Source organism: Orcinus orca, chromosome 2 (genome assembly GCF_937001465.1).
Source record: "Orcinus orca chromosome 2, mOrcOrc1.1, whole genome shotgun sequence".
NCBI classification, from domain to species: domain Eukaryota; kingdom Metazoa; phylum Chordata; class Mammalia; order Artiodactyla; family Delphinidae; genus Orcinus; species Orcinus orca.
Window position 1 is genome coordinate 8,556,702 of NC_064560.1, and position 20,250 is coordinate 8,576,951.

Below are 20,250 nucleotides of genomic sequence, written 5' to 3' on the forward strand. Positions count from 1 at the left end.
TTACAATAGCCAAGATAATGGAAACAACCTAAGTGTCCATCAATGGATGAATGGGTAAAGATAACGGGGTATATACATACAGTGGAATGTTATTCAGCCTTAATAAAGAAGAAAATCCTGCCATTTGTGACAACATGGATAAACCTTGAGAGCATAATGCTAAGTGAAATAAGGTAATCACAGGAGGACAAATACTACATGATATACTATGTAGAATCTAAAGGAGTCAACCTCATAGAAGCACAGAGGAGAATGATGGTTACCAGGGCATATGGGAGGAAGACATGGACAGGTGGGTACAAAGTTTCAGTTATGCAAGAGAAAACAGTTCTGGAGATCTGCAATACAGCATAGTGCCTGTAGCTAAAAATGCTTCATCCTATACTTAACATTTGCTAGAAGTGTAGATCTTGTGTTGTGCTCTTACCACACACACGCACATGCACACACACACACACAAATGAAATAAACAGTGTGGGAGGAAACTGAGAGGCGATGGATGTTTATGTCCTTGATGGTGGTGATGGTTTCACACACTCATCCCCAAACTCATCCCATTGGGGAAAAAAAAAAAATTCTGGTTCTTCACTAAATTTAAAATTAGGGAATTCCTTGGCAGTCCAGTGGTTAGGACCCACCGCGCTTCCATTGCAGGGGGCAGGGGTTCCATCCCCGGTCGGGGAATTAATATCCCGCATGCTGCGTGGCCCGCCAAAAAAATAAAAAATGTTATACTAGACCGTGGTTTAGACATTTCATACAATCATTTATTACACTTTTTAAAAATGACCAAACTGTTTCTAATATTTCGGACTGGATTCCCACTAAATTAAAGGTCTCTTCTGGAAAGCACATGTTGCTTCTAGGGCTGAACATTTGAATTTTTATTCCTTCAGCAGTTTAGTGGAAGGATCAGTCATACAGCATAAAATAAGTGGAAACTATGCCATTAAGCATGTTATGTTCTGGCTGGATTTCCTCCTGGTTGATCTTACCCTAGTGACCGAGCCCTTGGGGACTAGCTTCCTGCTCTGTGCGACAAAGATGACCTCTGCCATCCGCTAGAAGCAAGGTGCGCAGGCAGCGACCCCACGCTGTGGTCGCCATGTGAAGCTGCGCGTAGCGCCCTAGGCCGCTCCCCGGAGGCGGCGCTTCCCCGAGCCCCGCGGCCCGGTTGAGCTGCGTCCGTGCCAAGCCCCGCCCGCCGCGGGGAGGCGGGGTCGCCCGCGGAGTTAAGTGCGGCCCAGGCCGGGCCACCGGCTGTCCCCCCGCCCGATGCCATGGACGAGGATCGCGCCTCCGCCCGCCTGCGCGTCTTGCTGCGACACCTCGGCGGCCGCTCGGCCGGGGCCGTCGTATCCTTTGGGTGCGGGGGTCTCGAGCTGGAAGGGTGGTGGCTATCAGGGCGCATCACACAGCCGCCGCGCCGGCTCTTCCTTGCTCCGCGCCGCCTGTCCCCGTGAATGGTCACGTCTCTTCCGGGCCCTGGGGGCGAGGATAGGTGCGACCCCAGGAGCCGGTGGTCCCCAATGCCCCAGAGGGGACCGGCCCGCCCGGTAGGCCCGGGACTGCTGGCCCCAGCGACTGGAGTGGCGTCGCTGCAGCCGTCCGGGCCCTCAGGGCCTCTGTTCCCCGGCTTTGGGGGCGGGGGGGCGGGGGGGAAGTCGTTACCGAGCGGGCCTGCTTTCTGCTACCTTGTCGCTTTCTGCACTTGGCCGCGCCTGATGGCCGCGGCTGCCCAGAGACCGAGACCGTAAACGGGGGCGCCGAGCTACCTGGAGGAGCCACGGAGTCCTCTCAGGGCGGAGCAGCTCTTGCTTCTCCAGGGGAGCCCCGTGGAGCTAACACTGTCTCCTGGAGAAGGGCTGGGTGCCCTGTGTCCCCTCCTGGTCAGGCCTTGAGAAGTTAATCCCCGAGAGCATGTGTGCGCTACGGGCGTTGGATCCAGAGAGATGTCACTGTGACATAGAAGTCAAGTAGCTTTATAGAATTGTTTTTGCCTGCTCAGTTTAAGTGTTCTCGTTCAGCGCGAACCTTTGGAAGCTCCGCAGAAAACTGGGCCTGGGATTTTTTTCCCTTGTGGCCTGTTCTGCTATATTTAGGATCCTGAAATCTTTCCTAAAACGATCTTACTGGCTGTTTCTTTTACTTTCACTATTGCTCTCTCTGCTGAATTCCAAGCCTTGATGAATCGGAACCGTTGTAAATTTAAAATTTCATCCACAAACTGATGAAGGGAACCCAGGTGACTCTGTAATCTCATTTTACAGTTGAGAAAACAGTCGAGGCTAGGGGAGATGAAAACTCCTGACCAAGGTCATTTAAGGGAAGCAGTGGTTGTCAAAGTGCAGTCCCCGGACCAGCAGTATCAGCGTCACCTGGGCAATTGTTAAAAACGCAGATACTCAGGCTCATCTCAGACCTGTGGTATCAAAATACCTGGGCATGGGGCCCAGCGATCTGTTTGCACTTGTTTCTGATACATTTTATTTTATTTACTATTATTTTTTTTGCGGTATGCGGGCCTCTCACTGCCGTGGCCTCTCCCGTTGCGGAGCACAGGCTCTGGACGCGCAGGCTCAGCGGCCGTGGCTCACGGGCCCAGCCGCTCCGCGGCATGTGGGATCTTCCCGGACCGGGGCACGAACCCGTATCCCCTAGCGTTGGCAGGCAGACTCTCAACCACTGCGCCACCAGGGAAGCCCCTCCTTGACGTTTTCTTTTTGGCCTCACCGCGTGGTTTGTGGGATCTTAGTTCCCCGACCAGTAATTGAACCTGGGCCCTCCACTGTTGGACCTCCAGGGAATTCCCATCTCCTTGACTATTATATTGTCCCCAGTTATATAAAGACATCATTCAAAAAGGATAACATGTTTAAGAGAAGTGACATTCTGAAAGTAACTCTTTAAGCTAAAGAAACAATGAAAAAAATGAGAAGAAAAAAACCAAGATGCTAAGTCAGTCATCTGTGATTACTGGATAGAAAAAAAAGGAATTTCTAGTTCTGTAAGATATTTAAAATGATACTCTGCTACGTGGATCATATTTTTCTTGGAGTCATTGTTTATTTTATAGACTTTTTTTTCTTTTGAGACACCATAGGTAATTCAGAGGCCTGTGAAAGGCTGTATTGCTGCAAATCTTAAATCTAAGGCAACTAGTGTTTCTTTTTTTTTTTTTTTTTTGGCTGTGCTGTGCAGCATGCGGGATCTTAGTTCCCAACCAGGGATCGAATCTGTGCCCTCTGCATTGGGAGCATGGAGTCTTGACCACTGGACCTCCAGGGAAGTCCCTCCTTTGTCAAATTTTAATTGGGCTATTTATCTTTTTATTATTGAGTTGTAATAGTTCTTTATTATATTCTAGATACATGTCCCCTATCAGATATATGATTGCAAACATTTTTTCCTGTTCTTTGGGCTGTCTTTTTTTTTAACATCTTTACTGGAGTATAATTGTTCTACAGTGGTGTGTTAGTGTCTGCTGTATAACGAAGTGAATCAGCTATACATATACATATATCCCCATTTCTCCTCCCTGTCGTGTCTCCCTCCCACCCTCCCTATCCCAGCCCTCTAGGTGGTCACAAAGCACCGAGCTGATCTCCCTGTACTATGCGGCTGCTTCCCACTAGCTATTTTACATTTGGTAGTGTATATATGTCCATGCTACTCTCTCACTTTATCCCAGCTTACACTTGCCCCTACCCGTGTCCTCAGGTCCATTCTCTACATCTGCATCTTTATTCCTGTCCTGCCCCTAGGTTCATCAGAACCATTTTCTTTTTTAGATTCCATATATATGTGTTAGCATATGATATCTGTTTCTCTCTCTCTGACTTACTTCATTCTGTATGACAGACTCTAGGGCCATCCACCTCACTACAAATAACTCAGTTTTGTTTCTTTTATAATTTATTTATTTTGGGCTGCTTTGGGTCTTCGTTGCTGTGCGTGGTCTTTCTCTAGCTGCGGCGAGCGGGGTCTACTCTTTCATTATGGTGCGCAGGCTTCTCAAGGCAGTGGCTTATCTTGTTGCGGAGCATGGGCTCTAGACACACGGGCTTCAGTAGTTGTGGCACGGGGGCTCAGTAGTTGTGGCTCGTGGGCCCTAGAGCGCAGGCTCAGTAGTTGTGGCGCACGGGCTTAGTTGCTCCGCGGCATGCGGGATCTTCCCGGACCAGGGATCGAACCCATGTCCCCTGCATTGGCAGGTGGATTCTTAACCACTGCACCACCAGTGAAGTCCCAACAGCTCCTAGTCTTGAGCCAGGGTTGGCAAACATTTTCTATAAAGGTAGACTTTTTTTTTCTAATGACCAGCCAATATTGCTAATATTTTGGACTAGACTCCTACTAAGTTAAGTTCCTCTTTTGAATAGCACAGGTTTCTCCTTATTTCTAGAATAGAGCCTTTCCATTTTTATTTGTTCAGTAGTTTGGTGGGAGAAATAGCCGGGGGAATGAAACGGATGGAAACTCTGAAAACCGTGTGGAAGCCTTGGCTCAGCTGTTTTCTGCTCGGTGACCTTGGACTAGTTACTGAGCTCTCCTAGCCTAGGGTTCCTTCTCTATGCAACAGGAATAGTAAAGCTTCTGGCTTGCAGCCACCTCCTCAGGCTATTGTGAAATGAAATGAGGTAAGCAGCAGCGCATCAGAGCTTACGTGTGTCATCAGTTTGCTTGGTGACTACTTAGAGCCCGTCTTCCCTTGTGAAAACCAATCCAGGGCAGACCGTTTCTAGAAAAGGTTGACACCTAAACTTTACTTCATTTGCCTTAATTCACATCCTAGATAGCGCACCACACTTCAGGGACTGTTTCTCCTGCCGGCTTCCATCCTCAACAATTCCAGTGAGTAGATCTAATTTTAATTTTTAACCATACAATGTATATAAAGGTTTTTTTTTTTTTCTAGTGGTAACTAGGATTTAAAATACATGTTGCCCGATGAGAATGCATTATACAAATCCTCCATTTCCAGGATTTGTTCTAACGATCATGGAAAATTTTGAAGACCCTGACTTTTTCTATATGTATTTTAAAATTCAGAAAGGGGGAAAAATGTGAGAAAGTGCATAATCTTATTTTGTAAAATTCAGGCATCATATATCTCATTTAAATTAGCCTGTCGTTTGGTTAGTCTGATGTATTAGCTAGCATCTTTGGTTTGTCTTAAAATCACCTTTGAAGTGGAAAACATTGATCTCCGTGGAATATTCTCATAGGGTCACAGTTCCAAACCAGAGTAATGGACAGGGTGATCTGAGTTTGTGTGTGCGCGCTGTACACTTATTCAGATTTTTGTTACTTTGATTTCTTCTGTGAATGCACGAACTAGACAATTTAAAACATAAAATATATTAGTTTCCCATCTGAAAAACCATATTCATTACAGAATAAATTTTAAAATCAGAGAAATAGAAGGAATTAAAAAACATCATCCGTAATGCCATTACATAAAGGCAATCACTAGTAAAAATTTTTTTTGTACTTCCTTATAGTCTTTTTTTTAAAGAAGTCGTGCCTTGGTTTTACATCGTTGTCATATTTTAATTTAATAGGCATTGTCCATGCTATTATATGCTCTTTATTTTTAATGCTTGAGTCACGTCCCATTGAATGGATATAATATGATTAGTTAATTACTCCTCCATTTCTTGGTGACAGTAATTAATGCTTTGGATCTAAAGCTTTAACATTTTTTTCAGACTATTTCCTTAAAGTCTTAGAAATAAAAATGCTTAGTGGAAGAGTACATACATTTCTCAGGTTCTTGATACATATTGTTAGGTTGTGATTTTTAAATTGGACTTACTTGAGATTTTTTTCTCCTTTAGGTATACTCGGGATAATAATATTCTAAGCCTAGAACAGAGAAAATTTTATGAAGAAAATGGATTTCTTGTCATTAAAAATTTGGTGTCTGATGCTGATATTCAATATTTTAGGTACAGTAACACTATTTGTTATATAACAGAAATATGTATTATATGTGTATAGTGGGAATATGAGTAAGATTAGCTTGTGTCTGTACAGATATTTTTCAGGGATTGGGTTTGTTAGGAAGTGGTTTGTTAGAACCTGGGCTCGAGCCAGGGTGGCTGGCTTTAATCTTAGCCCCGTCGCTTAACATTGTGTGTATGAGGCAATTCCTTAACCCTTCCATGCCTGTTTCCATATCTGCAAAACAGGGGAAATAACAGTACTTATGTCCTAGAGTTGTTTTTAGGACTAAATAGGTAAAATAGAGAGAGAATACTTTAAACAGGGCCTGGCTTATTGTAGTGCTAGGGAGGTGTTTGCTCTTTCATTCAGATGAAACCAACTCACAAATATTTCCCCACTGGTCTGCCAAGCTAAGGAATATTTGAACTCTGGGAGCAAGTTTCAGCCTCACAGTTAGGAGGCAGGCACTTCTGAGCTGGCCATTTTCTCCTTCCTCCCATCAGAACTATTCAACCTGGGGCTAGAGGCCAACTTGGTGCAGAAAAACCACCCCCAAACCTTCGAGTCTTTCCACAGAACAAGGCCAGGGAGGTGCTTGGAGCCTGCGGTAATGACATCATTTACCAATTGAATTTTCTAGGGATGAGTTTGAAAGAATCTGCAGAATGGAGGTGAAACCACTGGGATTGATGGTGATGAGAGATGTGACCATTGCAAAATCAGAGTATGTGCCAAGTGAGAAAGTGATCACCAAGGTCCAAGATTTCCAAGAAGATAAGGAACTCTTCAGATACTGCACCCTCCCTGAGGTTCAAGGCCTTCTTGTGTTCTCTTTCTCTTTAAGCTAATTGCCCATCTGCATGCCTGCCTCTGAAATATTATTATTATTTTTTACTTCATCTAGCCCTTTTCTACTGGGGTCCTAGAGTGGTGGTTCTCAATCAGAGATGGACATTTGGCAATGTCTGGAGACATGTTTGCTTGTCAGGCAGGAGGAATGGTATCCTGTTGGCTTCTAATGGGTGGAGGTCAGGGATGCTGCTACTTGGGCCCAGGGATGCTATCATGCACAGAAGAGCCCCTTCCCGCAAACAAAGAATTATCCAGCCCAAAACGTCAGTAGTGCCAAGACTGAGAAATCCTGCTTTTGCTAATTATTTCTGGTGAAGGAGAGCAGGAATTCTGTGGTAAGAGAGAGCAAGAGAGCCTTTCTCACACTTCATACAGGCACTTCCACAGGGGTGACAATGCTGAGGCTACTTACCGTAATATCCACTTATTTTTTCATTTTGTTTTATGATCTGGTCAGTAGAGGTGTGAGTTTGTTTTTAAATGTAAACTAGGGCCTCCCTGGTGGCGCAGTGGTTAAGAATCCACCTGCCAATGCAGGGGACATGGGTTTGAGCCCTGGTCCGGGAAGATCCCACATGCCGCGGAGCAACTAAGCCCGTGCGCCACAACTACTGAGCCTGAGCTCTAGAGCCTGAGAGCCACAACTGCTGAAGCCCAAGCCACAACTACTGAAGCCCACGCGCCTAGAGCCTGTGCTCTGCAACAAGAGAAGGCACCACAATGAGAAGCCCATGCATTGCAACTAAGAGTAGCCCCTGCTCACCGCAACTAGAGAAAGCCTGTGCCCAGCAACCAAGACCCAACGCAGCCAAAAAAAAAAAAGAAAAAGCAAACAAATAAATGTAAACTAGTTTTTAAAAAATTATTCTTTAAGAGTAGTTCATATTTATAAAAATATCCAAATAGTATGGAAGGACATGAAATGAAAAGTGAATTCTCCCACCCCCAGCACCACTCACTGTTCAGTTTTTTTATGTATTCATCTAGAATTATTTCAGGTATAATCAAGCATATCTGTGTAACCCCACCTTTTGTGTGACAGGGAACGCACTGGTTGTCACTTTGTTCTTCCACTTGCAGTAGATCTGACACATCTTTCCATATTAGTATCTATGGATCTGCGTTATACTTTGTAAACTATTGCATAGTATTCCATTGCATAAATGTACTACAGTTTATGACCATTTGTTTAGAATGGTTTGAAAGGACACTTGGCACAAAGTACTCATTAGAAACTATAATCTCAAGTGCTGTTAATAAATCTGATTCGTGAAGAAAGACTGTACAGCTGAGCCACCTGGGATGTCGGGCCCCTTGGGTTGGGGGTGGGAGGAGAAGTGGCCCCTCTGAGCCATGCATGCTTCCCAACCTCAAGTCCTGTTATAGAAATGGAAGTTGTGTGGGTGGATCGAGGATAAAAAGCTGGAAATCACAGGCAACATGTAGTAGATTAAGCTCTATCGGGACTTTCAGATTTCCTACCTCTGTAACATGTGAACCACGTATCTGGTGGTTCATGCAATGATTTTAGGGAGGTAGGCATTCTTTTAATAGCTGGGTATTTATTTTAATATGTATTGGAAAAATGAACCAGCACCTCAAATCCATGATTTCAGGAATATTATTAATCAGGATAAAACTAAGTAAAAGAGGGACTTCCCTTGTGGCGCAGTGGTTAAGAATCCACCTGCCAATGCAGGGGACACGGGTTTGAGCCCTGGTCTGGGAAGATCCCATATGCCGCAGAGCAACTAAGCCCGTGTGCCACAACTACTGAGCCTGTGTGCCACAACTACTGAAGCCCGCATGCCGAGAGCCCGTGCTCCGCAACAAGAGAGGTCCCCGCAATGGGAAGCCCGCTCACCGCAACAAAGAGGAGCCCTCGCTCGCCGCAACTAGAGGAAGCCTGCGCACAGCAACGAAGACCCAACGCAGCCAAAAAATAAATAAATAAATATTTTAAAAAAGAAAAAAAACTAAGTAAAAGAAGTGAGTTAATTTAATTTAGGGAGAATATTGGCTAAATATATTGGGAAATTCTGCAAAGCAGGACAGAAACGGTGAGGATGGCTCTTCAATGACGAAGGTTTAGAAAATCGCAGCCTAAGTGAATACCAAAAAAAAAAAAAAAAAGACAAAAACAAACTTCTTATTAAAAAAACAAGCATGAGGCCTGACTCCTGAGATTTTCGTAACATTTCAAGTGTTTCATACTCAAACTGCCGATTTCCCTTATACACAAGAGATCAAATAGAGAGAAAGCCGTAGACTGGGCTTCGTTTTTTGGAGGCAGACAGAAAGGGAGTTTGAATACCATCTTTTTCATTTAACTGGCTCTGCAAACTTAGGCATCTTATCCGTGTGGGGCATTCATTTCAAAGTATTATTAATGAATGGGGGCATTAATTTGCAGGGACTATTGTGACGCTTAACCGAGCTGATGTGTCAATACATAGAAAGCCCCTGGCAGGTAGGAGGCATGCAGTGTTGAGTCCTTTCTGCTTTTTACCCCTTTCTAGTGGGTCTGATGCAGGAGGTGGTCCTCCCTGTCACTTGCTCCCATTGCAGCTTATTCCTCGGAGCGTGGGTCTCAACCACATCGGCCCACGTCATTATGTGTTTAACACTTTTTTTCCCACCAGCATATAAACTCCTTTGGGGCAGGGACCCGCTTATCTTGTTCACTGTTGTGTCCCTATTTGCTGTCACTCTGCCTGGTTCAGAGACCTTAGGAGGGAGTTGTTGAATTAATGGCCATGCTGATTGTGAAGTGGTCTCCAGGCCCCTGTTCTCCTGCCCTCGGGGTTACTCATGACAGCGGCAAACCTGTCGGGGCCTTTCGTGGTCCCTTCTTACGAAGAGTCTCCGTGAAGGAAAAGGAAGCTGCCTTCTCACTGGGCAACTGCCAACAGCTTTGGTGGAAAGAAGGGCATTCCTGCCCTTTGCAGTTGGTGTCTCACAGAAACTCACGTCTCTCTTGTAGAAGAAGTATGCAAGTTTCCAGCTGGCTCCAAAAAGCCTGTTTAGTTCAGAGTGTTGTAAATTTCCAATGATTTCCAGTTGCTGAGTTTTCCATGGTTTGTTTGCAAGGTTGTGAAACATCAATTGATTGTTTTAAACAGTTGCCATCTGAGTTCTTGTATAGACAGATGTACTTTGTGCCACCTGCCTGTGTATCTGATTTTCCATGAACTTTCTTCCCCCTCTCCCTTAGATTCTGAAATATGTGGAGTGCTTCACCGGACCCAATATTATGGCCATGCATACGATGCTGATAAACAAACCTCCAGATTCTGGTAAAGAGCTCTTATTTGTAAAGTAGAAGCAACAACAACAACAAAAAAAGTGTTTAAGTACATAAGGTTGATGTCCTAACTAATAGCAATGTGTACAACTGCTAAACTTCGCATAAATGAATATATGTACTTTTATTTAAGTCTTAAGATAGCTTACATCATAAAAACATTGAAGTATAGGGTTATCGCTGGGTTTTTACACAACTGGCTTCTGAAAGATGCAGTTCAGTAAACACGACTGTCCCTACACCCCAGAGGCTGTTATTCAACATCTCTAAATCTTGTTAGCAGTCTCACCCATGCATGAGAGTGTGGACTTTGCCTTCCTGATCTAAAGCCATTACTATTACTACCAAAGTTAAAACTATTCTTATAAATCATATACCACAATTATTCTTCAAATTTCCTGTGCTTGCTAAAATGTAGCTTCTAAGACCTCCCTCCTAGAGAGACTGATTCAGAAAACAGAACCCAGGAATCTGCACTTTTATTAACCATACCCAGAGATGCTAATGCAGATGGCTCTTGGGCCACACTGAGAAATTCAGCTGTACCAGCAGTAGTAAATCGGCCATTAGAGATTCTGGATCCTTTTCTACTTTGTCTTCCTCCTGATGGCTGGGAGAGGTTTATGTGACAGGTCTGTAGTTTAACATCACGTCTTTCCCTCCTTGGGTGTCTTGCCTGGAGAGATCCGGTGGCCTGGGGGAACCACGTTCAGAGGGCAAAACTAGGGAAAAATGTAAACATGGGCCTAGTATCTCTGATAATCCACATTGATTGTACACCAAATGCTTCTAGTTTGGTGGGGAAACCTCTGAGAGGCCTTTTAGTTAGTTAGTTAGTTAATTAACGATATATTTTTTTGTACCAGGCACTTTGAAGGCTATCAGAGGACCTCAGATTTGACCACTCTCTTTAATTAATCAGCCTTCTTTTGGGAATACTAAGCTCTGTGCCCAAACCAGAGTTAGGAAGGAATAAAGCACAACAGAGATGATGACATATGTACAGCATGCTAGAAAATAGTGTAAAGTAGTCCTTGGCTACCAGAAGCCCAGAAAGAATGACAGGATCCAGAGTTACTGTGCTGATGGGAATTCTCTGGTGGTCCAGCACTTAGGATTCCATGCTTCCACTGCAAGGGGCATGGGTTCAATCCCTGGTTGGGGAACTAAGATCCCTCATGCTTCGCGTCATGGCCAAAAAAAAAAAAGACAGTCACTGTGCTGATTCAGTGTTCCAATTTGGTGCTTATCTGTTGAGGCTGGTTTTCTTTAGCATTGTTTCATCTGTTTGCTTTTGCAGGGATAGGTCATTGTTCTGGTTTTTCAGGCAGAGGAGAAGAATTCTGAGACTTGAGTTTACTTATTTTAACAGCAGGTTCTGTTTTAGGCAAGAAGACATCCCGTCACCCCTTGCACCAGGATCTGCACTATTTCCCCTTCAGGCCCAGCAACAGCATCGTTTGTGCCTGGACAGCCATGGAGCACATCGACCGGGACAACGGCTGTCTGGTTGTGCTCCCAGGGACACACAGAGGCCCCTTGAAGACACACGATTATCCCCAGTGGGAGGTAAGTCTGCCTGGAGGCTGAGTCTTGATCAGAATCTTCTGTTGTTTTGATTTCACATCAGTATACAGAAGGAGCTTTGCCAATAAGATGACATTTCCTTTCTTAGCAAAACATTGTTCTAGGATTTAGAATAAGGATCAGGGAAAATTCAAGGATGTCAGATAAAATGATTGTCTTTGTTCTTTCAACAAGTGCTTGAAAGCCAACCAAAGTGGGGAACTTTGGTGATGCTATAAAAGATCTGAGATTATGAAGCCTAAGTGCAGAGGTAAGACACAAAGCGGCAACACCAGATGTGTGTGCCAAGTGCCACATGAGTCTTACACCCTGATTGGTGGGTCTCGCAGTAAAGAAGTGGGATCATCTCCTTCCAGCTGAACAGACCGGCAGAGAGAGGCTCTGGGGAGGACTGAGTAGTATCCTGTTGTGAGGCTGTTCATGGTTTATCGATTCAGCTGATGATGCTGGAGGACTGTTTAATGCTTTGGGGCCCATGAATGATGAGGTCCAATTGGTTCTTCAAGGCGATAACCTTGTGGTCTGGCACAGAATGTACTGCAGGTATAAGAGTCCAGAGGCAGAGAAACCAGAGAGGAGACTCTTAGCATTTTAGGTATAAGGCAATGTCTCAAAAATCCCATAATGATGATCAAGGTGGGAAGAGCACCTGTTGTTAAGGCAGACAGAATGGACACGGTTCTGTGGGATGTAAAGAATATGGCTCTCAGGACTTCTGTGCCAACTAGTGAGAATTCTTCTTTTTTAAAAATATTAATTTTATTTTTGGCTGCACTGGGTCTTTGTTGCTGCACACGGGCTTTCTCTAGTTGTGGCGAGTGGGAGCTACTCTTCGCTGCGGTGTGCGGGCTTCTCACTGCAGTGTCTTCTCTTGTTGAGGAGCGCGGGCTCTAGGTGCGTGGGCTTCAGTAGTTGTGGCACGCAGGCTCTAGAGCGTAGGCTCAGTAGTTGTGGCGCATGGGCTTAGTTGCTCCGCATGTGGGATCTTCCCGGACCAGGGATCGACACCTGTGTCCCCTGCATTGGCAGGCGGATTCCTAACCACTAAGCCACAGGGAAGCCCCTAGTTAGAATTCTTGCACTGAGGATTAGTGCTAAGTGAAAATATTTGAGTCTAGATTCTGATATAAAATCTGAAATTCGTCGATTAAGTTGAGGTTTAGGAAAGGTTGGTGCAAGCAACAGAAGTGGGTTTTCACCGACTTCAGCCGAAGGGAATATTTTGGAGGGCTGCAGGGGCAGGCAGAATCGGTGGGAAGGCTGGCCAGCTCTGGGGTTTGGGGGATGGGGAAGGAAAGCGGAAGTCCTTGCTCGGCGGGAACAGTTGGGTGGGGTACCTGGCATGGGCAGTGGACCCTGACTACATCCGGTCTCTTCGATCGTCTGCTCAGATTCAAAGTGGCCTCGGTGGGAGGTCAGATTAGCTTATCTTGGTTACATATCAACCCTGTGCACGGAGAGAAGCTCACTCGGTCAAAGTCCCAATACAGTGCAGTACGAAAGTAGTCATTCCCCAAAAGGAATTTGTATTTGGGATAGTCTTAGGAAGGGAAATGGGATGCTACCCTCCAAAGACCCATAAAGGTTTGCAAACTTTGTCACTTCTCGTTTTAGCTTCTTCCATAAAGACATAACCATTACCTAATACAGTGACTAACTTTGAAAATAGTTATAAACAAACATAATGTTTTATTTATTTTATTATTTTTTTAAATTATTCTTTATTTTATTTATTTATTTTTGGCTGCACTGGGTCTTCGTTACTGCGCGTGGGCTTTCTCTAGTTGCGGCGAACGGGGCCTACTCTTCGTTGCGGTGCGCGGGCTTGTCATTGCGGTGGCTTTTCTTGTTGCGGAGCACGGGCTGTAGGCTCACGGGCTTCAGGAGTTGTGGCGCGCGGGCTCTAGAGCACAGGCTCAGCAGTTGTGGCGCACGGGCTTAGATGCTCTGTGGCATGTGGGATCTTCCCGGACCAGGGATGGAACCTGCGTCCCCTGCATTGGCAGGCGGATTATTAACCACTGCGCCACCAGGGAAGTCCCCATAATGTTATAATTTACTATTCTTTCTTTACTCTGCACGTGACATGAGTGGTTTTTTCAGCCCAGAAAAACTGAGTATTTTCTCTCCCCTAGTTTGGGAGAATAGTTAGCTTCTCAGAGATGCTCCTGAGTAATAGAAGAATGATTTATGCCAAGTTCCAGGTGGGAAAGAATGATTATGGGTTAACCTGGAAAGCTGGTCTCCTGCATTCCACAAAATGCAAAGCTGATCTAGATCTTCATTTATAATTCAGTAATGAAGGGTAGGTGGAAATTCCAAATTTTTCATCCGGTCTAAAAAGTCCAAAATTTTAGCATCAACATGTGGCTTTCTTAAAACCAGTCATCTGAGAAGCTTTGGTATATGTAAGGTTTTTTGGGTTTTTTAAATCTAATTTATTTATCTGTTTCTCTTGGAAGAACTTAGAGAAGCTTTGTTTTTTCCTGATGAGTCATTGATAGGGTTTTAATTAGTGGCTTCCTCACATCTGGACTTGGCTTCTCTCGTGTTTTAGGGAGGGGTTAACATCATGTTCCACGGGATCCAGGACTATGACAAAAATAATGACCGGGTGCACCTCCTGATGGAGAAAGGAGACACCGTTTTCTTTCATCCTTTGCTCATCCATGGATCTGGTCGGAACAAAAGTCAAAGATTCCGGAAGGTATGCATTCACATCACAGCTCTTTCTGAAGATGAACGGGTTAGGAACAAAAGTGCCATGATATATTCAAAGTTAAAGGATTTGTGACTTTTAACTAAACTGCCCTTTAGTCTGGTTTATTTAGCAGGAAATATATTTGCCTCCGTCACGCTTTCTTGCTCACAGCAGCAAGGAGCCAGGTGACCTCAGGATCCCAGCCTACTGAACATTCATGGAATTGCTTCAGAGTGAGAGCTTACTTACTTGGAAGCTGCTAGCCTATGGTTTCAGAGGCAAAAACAAAGGCAGACATACCAAATAAGAACATCTGGGATGTGTACAGCTCATATAAGAGGAACGTTTGTAATATTATTGCTACTGGGGAAAATACTATTGATCGCAAAGGAAGGTCTGAATTGGCCACCCGGAAATCAGATATGGCCATGTTTTTCACCCCTTAGCCTCAGTGCTTTCAATTTCATGATTTCAGTGCTTACATTAAAAATTGACATAATTTCTCATAAATTCCCAGATTTCTTGCCTCTCTAAGATTCCGCAGATCTGACGATACTATGGGCTCCCATTTCCCTATGATGACATGGCTGTTTATACTAAATATTAGGGGCTTCTTTGGGGCCGAGTGAAGTTTTCCAGTCTGTTACAACAAGCCCTTGTGTCTCCCTGAGGCTGGGGGTTAGTTGTCAGATTTCATCTTCCATTCATTCAAATATCCAGCAGGCTCCATGAGCCTGGTGAGGGATGGGCATGAGGGAAGAAGGCACTCCCCTCAGGGGTACCCAAAACACTCCACAGTCCAGTTACATAATATTTTAATGTAGTAGTTTAAAAAATCAAAATTAATGCCAAAAAATCCATGGTGAGCACAACGCCAAAATTTTAAAGACGAGGTCAGACCCTCCACTACCATGACCCTCAGAACTGTACAAAGGGGTACAGGCACTACGCTGGAAATAATGTGTTTTAATATACCGACTTTATAATTTTTCAATATTTTTTAACTGCTTTAATGTTTGGGGAAGTATTAACCATTAAAAAATACATAAAAGGGTACAGGTAGGACTGTACATTTTTTCCCTGTTGCCTCAGGCTCCAGTATGGCTTGGTATGGCACTAGGGCTTCCATGGGAAATAAAGTTTGTGACTCAACTGCCTCGAAATTTGATATTTGGGGCAAAGTAGGAAGCTCTTCTGATGGGTGCAGTCACCCTAAAACAACTAACCTGTGACAAGGAAGGTGAGTTTTAACTACCGCCTTGCAAGTTAGATCTGTTTATAACTCCTTCAAGAATGGGGAGAACCAAGGAACTTCCATCCTACCTTCAAAAGGAAACGAGGGTATTGTATGTGAACGCGATCAAACTTTAAACATCCTTCTGATTCAAGAGGGGTGTCTGCCTATTATTTCCTTTGCAAGGTCTTTTCAGTTTTTTCACCCCATCATCTGTGGCCATTGAAATACCAACTCATTACAAACTTAACTGAGTAACTTCTGTAACTGAGGTGATGAGAAACCCTGCAATACATTCCTCTGTAGGACTTGGCAGTATCCACTCATTAGAAAAATCAAATGCTAAAAAGTTAAAGACTTCTTACTTACTTAATTCTGTTCCCTGCCCCGTATATACCTTTGGAAAATAAATAACACAGCTAGTGAAAAACGTCATGTAAATTCTCAATTAGCCTTTAGCTGGGTGGAAAAAAAAGCAGCTGAGCCATCGAGAGACTGATTCAGGACACATGGGAACAGCGTTCAGTCTAGAAATCGAACGCTCAGTGACAGAACTGACTTTCTAAAAGAAGCCTCCTTGCTAGGTTGCTGGTGTTAACGGGGCGTTCTTTGTTTGTTCGTTCTTGTTTTTGTAACATGAATCGATTCACTTTGCACAGGCAATTTCCTGCCATTTTGCGGATGCCAACTGCCACTACATCGATGTGAAGGGTACCAGTCAAGAAAACATTGGAGAGGAAATTTTAGAGATAGCCAGTAAAATCCATGGAGTGAAAGACGTCAGCCTGAAGGTATGTACGTTTGTATGAAATGACAAGGTAAAGATCTTGGTTTTTTCTTTTCTTCAGATGCTTAATAATTCTCATACCTGATTTAATTTGAAAGTATAAAATGCTTGGGTTTAGAGCTCGTTTTGGAAACATTGCTGAGACCTAAGAATGACAGTGGAGTTTGTTTGTACTACTTGCTTTCCCAGCGTGGGAGACCTGAATTCTGTAAGTCTCCGGGCTGTCCTGTGGTACGCAGGCCGTCGTGTTGCAGAACGGACAGGTAGGAGAGGAAGTAGATAACAAATTCAGGGGAGAGCAAATGGAGGACAAGGCTACCTTCTGAACGCACACGGTTTAAAGGTTTGGGCTGTCAGTCATAGGCCTCCTTTGTTTGTAAAGAAAGTACATGCATTTGGAATTCCAGTAAGACTCCCAGAAAGCAATTCTCAAGCAAGTGTTTGTTTGGGTCAGTTTGCATCTGGAGTTTGACGAGAGCCTGCACGTAGCAGAGATGAGAGATCACGGATGCCTGTCATAGCGGGCGTAAGACGGTGTTCCATATGCTTCCCTAATTAATACACCTCGTCTGCAGATTGTTTTTAACTGGTGAACATTCCATGCTGCTGCTGATCGACAACAAGTTATCAGTCAAGGCAAATAAACTTATTTGCATCGTAGATTGTGTACATTTTAGCATCTGAACCAAGAACCTGACCCTACTTGTTAAATGTGCATTAGATAACTAAATGCATCTATTCTGGGGGCGACATGACCCCCAAATAGGCTGAGTGTAACGATAACTCAGGGCCTTCTAGTACTCTGGAGAGCCTTGCTCACCAAAGGCAGGGTACCACCTTCTGAAACAACTTCCCAGAGCACAAATCTTCCTCCACCCTTAACCCCTTTTCTCTTTGGAATCTGTGAATGTATCCCATATCTGAAAATGCTCTGGTCTCACACTGGCACATCCTGGAAGTCTTGTCCTTCTCCCTTTGTCCAGTACTTAAATGTCCTACAAAGGCAACATATTTTGCCAACTGGAGCTTCCATCCAACACCCTGAATTTCAAGGCAGGAAAAAAATGTATATACGTCTGAGGTCTGTCACAGTTGTACTAAATGAATCAGTTCCTGTATTTATTTTTCGTTACTCTCTCAGCTATAGTTCGTTGGCTTTACTTAAAAGAACAATACTAACTTCTGCTATAGAGTTCTTTGTCAGGTACAAAAGCACGTTCATATCCCTTTTCTTCTCTTCTTCACCAAAACCCAGTGGAGCAGTCATTATAGCTCCAAGTTCTTAATGAGAAAATGAAGAGTTCAAGAGATTGCCCTCAATTACGTAAGTGACGGAGATTTCAGAGTCAGGTCCAGTTCCAAAATCGTTCTTCCCAGGATACCTTGCTGTTTGCTCAAAAATAAACAAGAAAGTCTGAGTTGTTTTATTAGGAACAAAGAAGAAAAAACCCAAACCAGTAGCCCAGGACATCATTTTCATGATAATGATCTAATCAGGGGTACATGGCTCAGAATGGGGCAGGCAGACATAACCAAGGAAAGCAGGAGCTTGGGTACTAAACTGTTTGTATTGTGACCAGACTTAACCGCCAGTTCCAACACCTGTAATCAGCACGAGCGCCAAGTAAAACAAGACTGACACGAGTGGGGACTCACTGTCTTGGCTACAAAACATGATTTTAGATGTTGGCAGGTACATTAACTGGACTCTCAGAATGTGCTTTATTTACTGTTATGACCACTGTGGATGGGTTTTTTTTCTTTCTTGTATTTAACCACTTGTAGATGCTAGTAATCTACTTTGTCTTATGGTGAATAGGTAAATCAAAGTGTCCCATAAACTCACTGTGTTTGGTATTATTTCCAGGATGTTTGGAGATTTCGAGCACGCGTCGTGAAAGGAGAAAGAATCAACCTTTGAAATAGCCCTTTGCTCGAACTCTTTTCAAGAAAACCAGGATGGAACAAGGTCTCAGAGGAAAACCTTTTCTCAATGAGATGATGTAATCTTTTCTATCCACTTGTTAACAAAATCGAAGTGCACAGATCCGGTACTTAATTGCATACAGGTAATTCTGCAGCACGGTGGCGTGGCTTTAATGGACATAAAATCAGTAAAAGTGAAATATTACTGTTTTAAGGAAAACTTGGGGTTGCAACTAATAAAGGTGATGCATAATTGAAGTCTGTTCGATCAGTTTCCTTCATTCAATTAGCTCTTTACCCAAGCAGGGATTAATGTTCTGAAACGCAAAGCCCACCACCTCCCAATTTCGTGTTGTGAGAGATTTCTTTTCAAATCTGGAACAATGAATATTAGAGGCACAGTTAGTGGAGGGCCTAAGAAGGGCATCAGGGAGTAAAAATGTGGGTGGAGACTCATGTTCTGACACAGGATTTCCTTCCATGGCCTCTGCAGCCCAACCAACCTCCTTAAAGACTGGATCTTTCCAAGCCTTTTTCTCTAAAGAGAGAAGACCAGGGTGACTTTCTCTGCCAATTCATATTGGGCAGGGCAGCATTTACGAATGAAATCTAACCTCTTTCAAAGGTCTTGGAAAATGGTTAGATACTTTTTTTTTTTTAACATCTTTATTGGAGTATCATTGCTTTACAATGGTGTGTTAGTTTCTGCTTTATAACAATAGCCAGGACATGGAAGCAACCTAAGTGTCCATCATCGGATGAATGGATAAAGAAGATGTGGCACATATATACAATGGAATATTACTCAGCCATAAAAAGAAACGAAATTGAGATATTTGTAGTGAGGTGGATGGACCTAGAGTCTGTCATACAGAGTGAAGTAAGTCAGAAAGAGAAAAATAAATACCATATGGTTAGATACTTTTGATTTGGATTTCGAGTGGTGTGGACTGGGGGAATTTAATAGAGCACTGTATTTCTACACCAGCTGAGGGCAGCAAGGAGCCACAGTCCTTATTCTTAAAAATTCTAGTTAAAGCTTTAATAAGAAAGAAAGAGTCCCCGTTTTTGTCATTCTGCTATGCACATGTTTTCCTAAATCTAGCTTCACCGTTTTTGTCAGTTTCTCTGTAAGAACACTCAGTTTAAGCTCAGGTCTCGCTAGATACTGGGGAAGACATGAGAATCCCTGACAGCGTCTAAGGATTATGGAATAATTGGAAATAAAATGTACATAGGGAAAGCCAGTGTAAACAGCATGTATGGGGCACTGTTCTGCAATAAACTTTTCCAACTAATTTTTTTTAAAGGTTTTTTTCTTTTTAAAATTTATTTATTTTTGCTGTGTTGGGTCTTCGTTTCTGTGCGAGGGCTTTCTCTAGTTGTGGCAAGTGGGGGCCACTCTTCATCGCGGTGTGCGGGCCTCTCACTATCGCGGCCTCTCTTGTTGTGGAGCACAGGCTCCAGACACGCAGGCTCAGTAGTTGTGGCTCACGGGCCTAGCTGCTCCGCGGCATGTGGGATCTTCCCATACCAGGGCTCGAACCCGTGTCACCTGCATTGGCAGGCAGATTCTCAACCACTGCACCATCAGGGAAGCCCCCAACTAATTTTGAATTTAAAATAAATGTGAAAAAGTAGACTTCAGCAGGAAAACCAGACAGCAGAATTTGTCACTTCCCTTGTGCTTATTTATGGCTGCGTTGGGTCTTCGTAGCTGCGCGCGGGCTTTCTCTAGTTGCCGTGAGCGGGGGCTACTCTTTGTTGCCGAGCACGGACTCTAGGCTCACGGGCTTCAGTAGTTGTGGCACGTGGTCTCAGTAGTTGTGGCTCACAGGCTCTAGAGCACAGGCTCAGTAGTTGTGGCGCACGGTCTTAGTTGCCCCGTGGCATGTGGGATCTTCCCGGAC

The 20,250-nt window shown here is 44.0% G+C and overlaps 2 protein-coding genes across 3 annotated transcripts in view; one reads left to right on the forward strand and one right to left on the reverse strand.

Moving 5' to 3' along the window:
- MCM10 (minichromosome maintenance 10 replication initiation factor) overlaps nucleotides 1-20,250 on the reverse strand; it is a 118,466-nt gene that overhangs the window by 24,192 nt on the left and 74,024 nt on the right. The gene's annotated exons all lie outside the window — the stretch shown is intronic.
- Nucleotides 1,197-18,598, forward strand: PHYH (phytanoyl-CoA 2-hydroxylase). Of its 2 annotated transcripts, XM_049705615.1 has the most exons (10): nucleotides 1,197-1,355; nucleotides 4,796-4,854; nucleotides 5,841-5,951; nucleotides 6,590-6,758; nucleotides 10,016-10,097; nucleotides 11,493-11,674; nucleotides 14,250-14,399; nucleotides 16,287-16,418; nucleotides 17,670-17,738; nucleotides 18,282-18,598. In XM_049705615.1, exons 1-9 carry the CDS (start codon nucleotides 1,281-1,283, stop codon nucleotides 17,709-17,711), a joined length of 1,002 nt encoding a protein of 333 aa, XP_049561572.1. In that variant the 5' UTR covers nucleotides 1,197-1,280; the 3' UTR covers nucleotides 17,712-17,738; nucleotides 18,282-18,598. The 2 variants fall into 2 exon arrangements, with proteins under 2 accessions (XP_049561572.1, XP_004278626.1); XM_004278578.4 differs by lacking the exon at nucleotides 17,670-17,738 and having other exon boundaries at nucleotides 1,198-1,355.

Excerpts from the sequence above, each read along its gene's own strand:
- PHYH (XM_004278578.4), top strand. The coding sequence starts at position 1,281 with ATGGACGAGGATCGCGCCTCCGCCCGCCTGCGCGTCTTGCTGCGACAC. Across the intron at positions 6,759-10,015 it reads GATACTGCACCCTCCCTGAG|ATTCTGAAATATGTGGAGTG; the intron begins GTTCAAGGCCTT and ends CCTCTCCCTTAG. Across the intron at positions 11,675-14,249 it reads ACGATTATCCCCAGTGGGAG|GGAGGGGTTAACATCATGTT; the intron begins GTAAGTCTGCCT and ends CTCGTGTTTTAG.